This window comes from Chrysemys picta, chromosome 6 (genome assembly GCF_011386835.1).
Source record: "Chrysemys picta bellii isolate R12L10 chromosome 6, ASM1138683v2, whole genome shotgun sequence".
NCBI lineage: Eukaryota > Metazoa > Chordata > Testudines > Emydidae > Chrysemys > Chrysemys picta.
The window spans coordinates 42,033,192-42,046,007 of NC_088796.1; the positions used below are offsets into that span (position 1 = coordinate 42,033,192).

Consider the following 12,816-nt stretch of genomic DNA (forward strand, 5'->3'; position numbering starts at 1 on the left):
TGAAATCTGATAGCTTTCTTTGATAGGATAACAAGTCTTGTGGATAAGGGAGAAGCGGTTGATGTGGTATACCTAGACTTTAGTAAGGCATTTGATACGGTCTCGCATGATATTCTTATCAATAAACTAGGCAAATACAACTTAAATGGGGCTACTATAAGGTGGGTGCATAACTGGCTGGATAACCGTACTCAGAGAGTAGTTATTAATGGTTCCCAATCCTGCTGGAAAGGTATAACAAGTGGGGTTCCGCAGGGGTTTGTTCAATATCTTCATCAACGACTTAGATATTGGCATAGAAAGTACGCTTATTAAGTTTGCAGATGATACAAAACTGGGAGGGATTGCAACTGCTTTAGAGGATAGGGTCATAATTCAAAATGATCTGGACAAATTGGAGAAATGGTCTGAGGTAAACAGGATGAAGTTTATTAAAGACAAATGCAAAGTGCTCCACTTAGGAAGGAACAATCAGTTTCACACTTACAGAATGGGAAGAGACTGTCTAAGAAGGAGTACGGCAGAAAGGGATCTAGGGGTTATAGTGGACCACAAGCTAAATATGAGTCAACAGTGTGATGCGGTTGCAAAAAAAACAAATATGATTCTGGGATGCATTAACAGGTGTGTTGTGAGCAAGACACGAGAAGTCATTCTTCTGCTCTACTCTGCACTGGTTAGGCCTCAACTGGAGTATTGTGTCCCGTTCTGGGCACCGCATTTCAAGAAAGATGTGGAGAAATTGGAGAGAGTCCAGAGAAGAGCAACAAGAGAAGAGCAACAAGAATGATTAAAGGTCTTGAGAACATGACCTGTGAAGGAAGGCTGAAAGAATTGGGTTTGTTTAGTTTGGAAAAGAGAAGACTGAGAAGGGACATGATAGCAGTTTTCAGGCATCTAAAAGGGTGTCATAAGGAGGAGGGAGAAAACTTGTTAATCTTAGCCTCTAAGGATAGAACAAGAAACAATGGGCTTAAACTGCAGCAAGGGAGATTTAGGTTGGACATTAGGAAAAAGTTCCTAACTGTCAGGGTGGTTAAACACTGGAATAAACTGCCTAAGGAGGTTGTGGAATCTCCAACTCTGGAGATATTTAAGAGTAGGTTAGATAAATGTCTATCGGGGATGGTCTAGACAGTATTTGGTCCTGCCATGAGTGCAGGGGACTGGACTCGATGACCTCTTGAGGTCCCTTCCAGCCCTAGAATCTATGAATCTATGCGAAAACTTAAGATCTCAGTGGATTATAATCTGCCTATACAGTACTTGCCTTATTTCTTAGTATACCTCATAAATTCAACATGCTTAGGGAAATGCTATTTTGTCCTAACATTCTGTGCATCTGTATCCTTTGGGCGATTTCAATGAGAGAACTGTATAACTGAAGAATGGGGATTGAATTGGCGGTTGGTAAAATAACAGGCTCCACCCACATTAAGACATCAAGTAAAGATGCCAAAATGAGATTCTGCTCGCGTGTACTGTGCAGATTTTCATGATATCCTCCTTTCTTGTGTGCTTGGATCATACTCACTTTTTAAAAATTATTATTAGGCTTTTAAAGTTAACACTCCATTTAGATAAATAGGGAAAGTTCACGCCTCTTGGAGTTAGTATTTGTCTGTCTGAAGAGTTAGGCAGGCATAATTTCATCAGTTCAGACTTGGTTCACAGTTTGAAGTTTGTCCTGACAACCATAAAGACTAGAGATATATATATATTTTAAACTCATAACTGCAAACTTAGAACAAAATTCCTTGCTGTGAGATACATTAGATTCTGCTTCCAGGCAAATGCAGTCCAGATTCACTATCCTGTACTAATACAGTTCATCTGCTTGGAACTTTTTGAGTGCTGTGGCAGAGGAAAGCACCTAGCTATTAAATAGGAGTTCATTGTTTCTCTATGATGCTGTTAAGAACTGAAGCTCAATTATCACAATAGATAATCTAACCTCAGTCCCATTTGTTATGTCTGTTGCTGGTCGTTTATAGAACAATTCAAGTGTGATCTCTAAGGATTCGGTATACGCAAAAGAGACTGTCAATTGTCTATCAATTGTAGAGGCTGAAAGATGGTCATAATATTCTGTTAGGTCATTGGTGAGACTCCAATGTACAGCACTGTTCCTAAAAGATCTCAAACTACACCAGATGCAGGAATCTCTGGGCAGATGATGTATGTCCCCAGCCCTAACAAGAACAATGTGAGCTCTTTTTTAAAAAGAATCTTCCCTTCCCACTACATTGTCATCTTATCTGCCCATCATTAGATTGTGAGATCCGTAAGACAGAAGCTGGTCCTTCTTGTTCGTCTGGAATGTGCCTAACACATAGTGGGATACTACTGTAAACAAGTATTAAATAAAAGTAGCTATACCCTGAATCTCTAATCCCAGCCCCAAATGCCACTTTTCAATAAAGAAATGAATGAGCATTTATTAGGGCTCTCAAACTATTAAAGTAATAATTGCAATTAATCGTGAGACTAAAAAAAGTAATGATTAATTGCACTGTTAATCAATAATAGAATACCAATTGAAATTTATTTCTAAATATTTTTGGAAGTTTTTCTACATTTTAAAATACACCTCTACCCTGATATAATGCGACCTGATATAACACGAATTCGGATATAACGCGGTAAAGCAGCGCTCTGGGGGGCGGCGCGGAGCTGCGCACTCCGGCGGATCAAAGCAAGTTCGATATAACGTGTTTCACCTATAATGCGGTAAGATTTTTTTGGCTCCTGAGGACAGCGTTATATCGGGGTAGAGGTGCATATTGATTTCAGTTACAACACAGAATACAAAGTGTACTGTGCTCATGTTTTATTATTTTTATTACAAATATTTGCACTGTAAAAAAAATCAACAAAATAAATAGTATTTTCCAGTTCACCCAAAACAAGTACTGTAGTGCAATCTCTTTATTGTGAAAGTGCAACTTAACAATGTAGAATTATTTTTTTTAACATAACTGCACTCAAAAAACAAAACAGTATAAAACTTTAGAGCCTACAAGTCAAAGCATGAAGGGACATACAAATGTTTAGCATATCTGTCCTGTTAATACCTTGCAATGCTGGCTAAAACAATGCCATGCGAATGCCTGTTCTCGCTTTCTGTGACTTTGTAGCAGGCAGCAATATCTCCAGTAAGTAAAGCAGTAAACAAACTTGTTTGTCTTAGCGATTGGCTAAACAAGAAGTAGGACTGAGTGGACTTGTGGGAGGTGAATTGAAAAAATACTATTTCTTTTGTTTCTTTTTTTTACAATGCAAATATTTGTAATAAAAATAGTATAAAGTGAGCACTGTACAGTTTGTGTTCTGTGTTGTAATTGAAATAAATCTATTTGAAAATTTAAGAAAACACCCAAAATATTTAAAATACCATTTAAATTGGTGCAGGGAGAGCCGTTGGGCTAGTAGAGTGTTTGGATAGCTGAAAGTTCAACTATCTACATTTGCATTCTTAGCCAAACCGAGCCTCCATATCTTTGGAGGGTCTTGTCATTATTATGCACTTTATAAACTGCATAGAGGCTCTGCTGGAAATACTAGGATGTTTGTGTTCACTCAATAAGATCAGAATAAAGGCCTTTGGCTAACAAGACAAAATTCATTGAACTTGAAGCCTCCCGGTAGACTTAAACTTGACTCAGTCTTGGGATTTCAGATTTAAAATACAAAGTGGTTTTGCCCTACTCCAGTGCCATTCGTGCTATAATCAATGTTTCATTTTACCTTGTATAGATAGTCTTACATTGAGGTTTTCATTACAAACATCTGCATTTTTTAACATGCTTAACCTGCCTAATAAAAATTAAACTTGATGCAATGGAGAAGGGAAGCCAGTTGGGGGAGGTGAGTTCTGAAATCAAACCAAATTACTGGCTCACAAAACTGCCTTATAGTTAGGGTTTATTTTTTTTAAACTTCTGTATATTTGTGCTCCAGAATCTAAGCTTTCATTTAAAAAAGATAAAAACAGTTTCTATCGCTTATGATAGCAAAGGGAACCTTCAAAATGTGATGCAAAGATGCAATAAGCCAAGAATCATAGATGTGTAGGATGGTCATCTACTTCAGGCCCCTGCACTCAAGGAAGGACTACATAATAATTAGACCAGGAATTGGCAACCTTTAGCATGTGGCCCTCTAGGGTAAGCTCCCTGGCGGGCCAAGTCGATTTGTTTACCTGCCGCGTCCGCAGGTTCGGCGGATCGTGGCTCCCACTGGCCGCGGTTCACCACTCCAGGCCAATGGGGGCTGCAGGAAGCGGCGCGGGCCGAGGGATGGAGATGGGTTGGATTAGTGTCACTGCTGCATAGTTTAGGTCTGGTGTGCTGCATAGGGTATGTCTATGTGCATTGTGGGTGAGTGAAGGCTACTTTGGTAGGCCTTTTGCATATGTCGAGAGAATAAATGGTGGTGTGTGTGGCAGTGTAATGGATTAATCAGTACAAGTTTCAGATACTCCTAAGTGGCATTGCTGTGAGTTCCAATAAAACACATCACACCACCCTGTCTTTTTTTCCTGGTTCTTTTTTCTAACCCTCATTACAGAAAAGTTGTCCTGGAAATGGTTAGTTTTAAACTTTTCTCTTTTTGCATCCATCTAGTTGTAAAACTAAGTATCTTAGTTATGTTGAGTCCAGCCATCTGCACTTCTTAAGGCAAGGAGAAGAATATAGCAACTGCAATTCTAGGGGAGTTTTACCTAAATGCTATGTTTGTGCATAAAAATACCATTTATTTTAAAGTCCAATATCTTCGGGCTTTCCAGCACTAGAAGCTAGATGGGGCTCTCCCCTTTCCAGTAGTGTAAAATATCAGTTTCTAGTCCTCCTGGGTTGCAAGTTATCTGACCATAAATCAATCACTGATGCAGGACTGATTTTCCTAAACCTTAAATTCCCATATCTGGGGAGGAAAGAAGTAAAAACTTCTCTAGCAGATTGACTTTAAAAATGCAGTGATGTTGGCTTGATGTTGCCGAGAGATTTAGGTTCTTAGAATAGTACTGACAGACAATTTAGTGGGTAGAGTTCAGGTGAGTTGATCCATGGTATGCAGTAAATACAATTTGTCATATGCTTCCATAGGGTGTCATATGGATATGACCACCACACATCAAGTGTGTTTATGTATAAAACCATATAAAGCAGCTGTGCAGTCTAAATTCTTAATTACAGAAACTTGTGTGTCTATGGTCAAGCTTGATTTTTTTTTTCAATTAAGTGATGGCTTAGTAATGTCTAACTTTTCTCTCAAAACACTGAAGATTAGATGATGTAATTAGATAAAATAATATGGGGAATGCAATGAATAGCAATGTTAATTAGACTATAAACTGCCTAAATTTGTGGAATTGCTTCTTAAATCATCTACTGTAGTGATGTTACTTCTCATCACCTCTTTGCAGTTTAAAGTAAAAATAGACGACGTTATTGTGGAGACGTACCTATGGTAAATATTGAAACCATCATATTTAATCAGGCCATACTCTGCCCATACAGACGAGAAGAAAAAAACCTTCCAGAAATAGTTTTGCTGTTTTAGAAAAAAAAAACGCTTTTTCTCCTCCTGAGAGGAAAAAGAGAAGTTCTACTTCTCAGTTTTATGAGACCTGCTGTATTTTGTGGTGTGTGTGTGCAACCAATCCAGTGTTTTTCCTCCTGTGATTGATGTTAGGGTATTTATAGGGACAGTCTGCTATATTTCATATGTATATGAGGATGTCATAGTTAGTGTTCCAAAGAACATTATTTATATAATTTATATTTTATCATTTTCTTCTGGAATGTCATTTTGTTCAATAGTATGATTCCTCGCATTTCATCAGTTACACTTTTGTTGGTTAATATGGTAAAAATAATTAGATGAAAAGGTGATGCACACCTCCAGACAGCAGTATAACATCTTGTGAATAGCTGTGATGCAAATTACATGTACATCAAACACCAAGTGCATGCATCATGAAGCATCTAAAAAAGCTTATGGATTGAATGGAAACAATTGCTTAAATGGTAGGATAGCACGGCCGCAAATGTATGCTGCTTGCCCCTCTGTAATTCATGCTAAAATGCAACATAAGCATATTAAAATGCCATTCTGAGAACTGATACAATATATATTGTCAATGGAAAGGTGATTGCGCTTTTCTATCTGGGATAAATTTAATCTTCCGCTGGAAGGCAGTCTTCTTTGTTTCCTTGATATGCCTTCCAACCTATTTAGGTTATTACATGAATAACCTTTAGTTTCCTTTCAGATAACTCTTATGTAAATGTTAAATCTTGAGCAACAGAGAGGCAATATTTTGTCTTAATTAAAGTTGTAATTTCATTCAGGAAATTCCTTTCTGTATAGATTATTCCTAGTACTTTTCAGTTGTCTGTTCCCAGAAATAGACACTCCCTGTCGTATTTGATATGGATTCAAATGACATTTCTGGTTTCTTGTCAGATTGTGGACATTTGTGAGCTATGCTGTTAAGCAGTGAGTTACTTATTAGCACAGTTTTAACCTTGTGAAGTGATCTGAGTCTTGGGTATGCAGAATTCTTAATATCTTACAGGCTTTGGAGCTAAACAGACGTATACTAGCTCATAAAGCTGTACATTGGGAAACCAGACACAACTTCCTGTGTCTTAAATTGTACATTTGCTGTCATGATACAACTAACAATGTTTAACGTTAACATTCCTGTCTTTTAGACCAGTTGCTAATATTTTGGTGGGGAAAACAAGTGCAACAGTTTGGGTTTTAAGAAATTTTCTGTTTCTTAAACTTAAAAAAAAACTTTTTAAAATGTGCATCTAGGATTAGCTATATATATATATATATATACACACACACACCCTACCAGCTGAAATATGTGGTGCACTCCCTGGGACAAACTGCAGGACTTTGTACTGTACCAAGGGATCCCACAAATCCTAATTGCCATTTCAGATTCATTTTGAGAGTCCTCATTGGAAACTTCAGAAAGTTTCATTATTTTGACTCATTTCCCTATCCACTTTTTGGAGATGGAGAAAGCAAGCAACGGAAAGATGCATGAGGGCATGTGGAGTGAACAGAGTTTGGCAACAAATCTGAAAGTTTATTTAAAAAAAAAAAAGGAAGGAAAGAAAAGCTGAAACAAGAAAAGGAGATAAATAAAAATGGAAATGAGAAGAAAATGGTACCAGAATGAATTGGAAGGAGAGGGATAAAGGAAACAGAGAATAAATCTGAAAAGCCACAGGTTCTAGTTTAATGAACTTTTTTTAAAATTATATTGCTTAGCACCTATGTCCTAGTTCTTTTTAAGTCTGGGAAAAGGAATGAGATGTTGACCTACTTTTAGCACTTGGTATATTAATATTTCTGGCTATCTAGTCAGGTCTGTGGTTAAACTGAAGTTTAACCAATAGTTGTTGTGCTGCTCTTTTTGTCTGATGTTGGGTCCTGAATTGGCAGCTACCATTCCTGGGAACTGGGAGAATGCCAAGGTGGCTTTAACTGGAACTCTGACACAGCTGAGGATCTGGCTCATTAGATATACATGATTTGAAACATCGGTAGACTAAAAGGGCTGTTTTTGAGTTAGTAGGTGTGTAATTTAAACATCTAACATGTGAACACTTTCTTTGTTTTTAAAAATATATTTTTAAAAATTACTCCTGGTGTAACTTAATATAGGAAGTTTTGGCAAAGTTGAATCTTTTACAGCATAATTGCAAGCCTCAGAAAATTGGTGTTTATAATCAAAGTCCGTGCCAGCACCTTCTGTACTCTGTGCATGAGCACTGTTACTATATAACTTTTAAATTAATTTCTCATACATTTTTGATCACCTTAAGGTATGTAGACCTAGGGCAAACGGAGCAACTTTTCTTTTCCTATTCCTATTCCTCAGCTATGCTATTATTGTTCAATGTTATTTTTTCAGCAATCTTTTATATTTGTCCCAAATGTTTTTGCCTCTAGCGGGTTTTATTTCTTTAAAATGTATGTGGTCCACTTCTCAAAGTGATGCATTTTGACAGGAAATCAATACCTTTTCATACTAGATTTGGTGGTGTGATTGTCATAATCCTCCTCTTAGACTTTGTTAATGGCTGAATACTAACCTTGATTTTTTTTTTATCTTGATTTTTATATCCTTTGCTAAGAATTGTATCTTTCATCTCCACCCCAACCCATTCCCCTCCCAGAAAAGTTTTCTAGGTACATCATATCTTTCAATGAAAATGTACGAGAGCCAGGTATCTGCAGAAGTACCTGCTACTTCCGTATAGATGTGCGTATCCCTCAGGGCCGGCTCCAGGCACCAGCTTGCCAAGCAGGTGCTTGGGGCGGCTACTCCGGAGAGGGGCGGCAGGTCCAACTATTCGGCGGCAATTTGGCGGACGGTCCCTCACTCCCACTCGGAGCCAAGGACCTCCCGCCGAATTGCCGCCGCAGATCGCGATCGCAGCTTTTTTTTTTTTTTTTTTTTTTTGTGCCGCTTGGGGCGGCAAAAACCCTGGAGCTGGCCCTGGTATCTCTGCAACTAAACTTCATTTCTATGGGCTGTGATGTAATTCATGGGATGACACTTTTGAAATAAAAAACTTCCCCAACACTAGCCAATTAGGGCAGTTAACTTTACTGGGATGAGGACAAAGGATTAAAATTCCCTTCCGTGAAGTACCAAGTTTCAATAGCTCTGAGGAGAAAACAGTTAATAATAATAATAATAAAAAAAATGGTGGTACCCTCTCTGAATATTAGCTGGCAGTCACATCTGTGTTCAGAATCTCTCAAATTTATTTTGTCTTTACAGGAGACTTTTGGTAATATGACATTTCAGGGTTTGATTGTGCTTCTCGGTTTTGGAAATGCTGTAACTCTTTTCCTAGGTGTATGAAATTAAAATGCCTGGATGTTTCCTAATTTATGTTGTATCAACTGATCAATCCCAAATTGAAAACCTATGGGCATGCTTGTGGGGATCTCTCTTGGTAATGTGTTTTAGTATTTCTTGACAAGATTTTTCCTGCGTAAATCTACAGATGTATGCAGAGATCATTTTTGAACATAAAATTCAATCAATTTAACTCAGTGGCTGGGTTCTTAAACCTCTAAGATTTTTAATGACACAGTATCAATTGATATCAAGGCTAATAGTCTGACAGCTTCAAAAAAAATCAATATTTAGTTTAGTAGCAGCTGTACTGATAAGAAAAGTCAAATACTTTACTTTTCCTCTTGGCATTTGTTTATCCAGGAATGATCACCTCAGATACAGCATCTGGTTTTCAGTACAGAGCTGTCTTCATTGTTTGTCTTTTTCCACCCATTTTGTCCAGTTGGGTTGATTTGAGGCCTAGGAGCACAAGTGACTTGCCCAATGTCACTAGGTGGGTTAGTGGCTGTTGTTTTTCTTTAACCATTAGACCCCATTCTGCTTCTTCAGTTTAAACATGTGCAATTTGAAAGCAAAGGGGTAATTTCTTATAAAGTGGCATTACAGCGCAGTGTTTCTAATGAATTATGCAGATAATGAAAACTTAATATTCATCTCTTGGCTGCCTTAAATTGAAATTAAATGAGAATGAACAAGGTAAACAAGCTGAAATAGACTGTGAAACTACACGTTGGGAATCCTATTGTTTGTTTATTAATTTTTCCAAATACAACATATACCAAAATACCAGATTCATCATAATACACTAAGTAAATAAAGAGCCTTAGAATAAAGGGAAGGGAGGGGACATGACATATCTATCTTAGGGGTCTACGTAATCATAGACCTCTAAAAAGTCAGCCCAAATTGCTTTGAATTTTTCAGACATTCCCTTTCTGCAGAATGCCAGTCGTTCGTTAGCTGTGAGGTCAGCCATATCACTGAACCAGGCAGGGAATCCTATGTTTTGACTGTTTATACTCTTGTAGCTGGGTTAACATTTCACCTAATGAATGCATTTCATTTTTACTTTATCATATTTTGATCAGGTGTTAATATTAATGTGAATGACATTAAACTCTACAATGTTTCTGTATTTGTGGTTTAAGAATAGGCTTCCAAGGTATTTATGTAAATAAATTGGCTTTCAAGCTGTTAGGTAAAATGCCAGTGGTGACTGGAAAACTGCCTCTGTGTTGTTAAAAGGCAGCTTGCATGTTATGCTACATTTTGTTTTCTTTGATGCCATCAAAACGATGAGAGCCAGACTTGGTCGTGCTGCTTGACTGACCAGCTGTGCCCCAGTTTTTCACCATCACAATCAGCTGCCGCCTTTACTGAGGTGTCACTGCTGATTTACTCAGACACTTTGACCTTACGGTTGCCTCTGAAAGTGCTTGACCTAGAAGTCAGTGCCCAAAGCAGTTTGCCGTTAGCACAGGATGCCAGTGTTATTGTTTGAATATAACAATGCTCACAGGATTTCCTCTGTCTAATAGCTATTCCTGCCTGGATGAATGTGTTAGGTGTCTGGAGCCCACTTGCTGCTTTGTAACACAGTACTGCAAGCATTCATGATCTCTGAAGTTGCTGGAGTGAATAACTAAACCAGAGTCAGCTGACTTTCAATCTCCAATCAGATAAACTGTGATGTAAGTGTTTAGCAGCTGCTAGGATCTGAATAAGGGTGCTGAAGTCTGAGATAGTACAGCATGGCTATACTGTTGTGGGAGGAATAAGAGAAGCTAAATAGTGCAATGGATGAGTCCAGCATTCTGAGGAGACGAGGGCTTCAGGTAGGAAACTGTCCATTCTTGTTTTCTCAATGAACCACTGATCATTTCAAAGTTCCTGTTTCATTCCTTTCCTGTACGACAAATGTATGGACAATTTTTTTAAACCACATACCTTCAGTGTGATGTGTTGAGTGTCATGCTACAGGTACAACATGTAAGAATGCTCATCAGCTCTCCCTTCTGTAGGAACTGTCTGATGATTTGTCTGTCTCGGGGGGTGGGGGTGGGGAGTAATATCTATAAAGTATATTTAGAATAACATTTTCTACAGCAAAGAAGTTTGGTTTTTAATATGCTGACACTAACGATTTAAAAGTGCAATGTTCTGTGTAGTTAACTACAACTATGGTGATGTATATTGATATGTGTGATACACTAGTATGTCAAGGGGAATCTAAGCTTAGCATTACTGGGCATTCATAGCAGATGTGTGCAGCTGTTGATTGGAGTTTCAGCAATAATTAATATGGGCTACAGTTTCAAGTTTATCTTTTTCTGTAGGTTGGGAAAGCAGAAGAGGTACTGTGTATTTTTTTTTAAAGTAATTGATTTGTGATACCATGGTTGAATTTGTTACATTGTAAACAAAGTTACTTAATCATAAAGATGCATTTGAAGCGAAAACTGGGTAAAATAAGGCCATTATTTGGGGGATAAGTGGGTGTGGTAGGTTTTTTGTTTTGTTTTTGTTTTTGGAACTTCAACAAAGTCATGGCCATTTCAGCTGCATTGTAAGAATGATAAATAATTCAAAACATGCTTATCTAAATCACATTTTGCAAGCTATCATTCCACAGTATACCCCCCCCCCCAAATTTCAAACAAATTGTTCATTTCACAAGTGCTGTGCACAATTGGGAATTTTTCATTTGTCTCTAATGGTTATTACTTTAGCTCAAAATCTGTACTTGCATATGCTAACTGCATATTAGACCACTTTAGTCCTTTTTAAAAATAATTAATATTAATTAAGGTCTGAAAATCAGTTTCTTAATAATACTAAATATGTGTAAGAAAATTCACAATTATGGATGGAATATGGTGACTCTCTTCAAAACTGAAGCAAAAAGGAGCACCACTTTAAACTATATGATTGTAGTCTATTGTTTATTTTAAAAAAAAAAAGCTTTCCTCAAGTCACTCTTAGCATTGAATGTACTTCCTTTCTTTTGTTTTCCTTTCCGCAATATTTCAATAGAGAGAGACAGAGAGAGAGGGAAAGCCCATGCTGTATGTGGGATCACTATGGCTTTGTTAAACAATGCAAAACTGTACAAAAAAAGCTCTGTAATGCACCGAACTTTCAAAAGTTGTAAACTTCACAGAAACCTGGTGGTTCCTACTGAAATATGCTTCCAGATAACCCAGTTCTTCTAAAGACTGTTGTAATTTCTATCAGACAAATAAAACCAAAATAAAATCTTTAGTCATTATTGTATAACAAACCTTTTAAGTCACTGTGATAAAATATTTGTTCAAACTCCCTGGGACCTCTTATTGGTTAAAGTCCATTTGTTTTTCTTTAACTTTGTATTACTGTATTTGGCCATGAGAACTAGGTTAACTTTTGAAAATAAACTGCTTTTATGCTTTCCTTAGTCTCTTAGAGCCTGAATCCTTCTTTTATATTAACTGATTGTGTGGGGGTGTATGTGTGTGGAGATCTCAACTACTATATACTGGGGTTGCCAGTGACAGCATTTAAGAGGATTTAACAGTTTCAAGAGGTAGATCTTCACAGTAAAAACAGATTTTCTCCTACTAAACCTGCTATAATCCACTGAGTAATGTAAACCAGATATCTGCCTTTTGACATGAATTGAACAGCATTCTGTACAGATTAAGGGATAAATAAAATTGTAATGCATATGTCTGTTGCAAAATTCTGTAGCATAAATATTTTCAAGATAACAAAACATTCTGTAATTTGTTTCTGTAATCTGCTATAACTTTATTAAATATTTTTGTATGGATATTCAAATACATTTAATTGTATATTTACATTTTCCCATTATACTTAGCTGAGCATTTTTAAAGAGTGTGGAGAACCATGCACTAAATGTATTCCTAATATCAAAA

At 37.2% G+C, this 12,816-nt stretch overlaps 1 protein-coding gene across 10 annotated transcripts in view; it reads left to right on the top strand.

Moving 5' to 3' along the window:
- The window catches only part of MAST4 (microtubule associated serine/threonine kinase family member 4), a 422,044-nt gene that overhangs the window by 138,696 nt on the left and 270,532 nt on the right, over positions 1 to 12,816 (top strand). For 2 of the 10 annotated variants that reach the window (XM_065599053.1, XM_042841754.2), the window contains exon 1: positions 10,594 to 10,737. The exons of 7 other annotated variants lie outside the window; for them this stretch is intronic. In XM_065599053.1, the coding sequence (XP_065455125.1) occupies positions 10,699 to 10,737 (39 nt within the window). In that variant the 5' untranslated portion in view covers positions 10,594 to 10,698. Of the gene's footprint in view, positions 1 to 10,593; positions 10,738 to 12,816 lie in introns of those variants that run through there. One more of the 10 variants, XM_065599055.1, reaches the window with a different exon arrangement.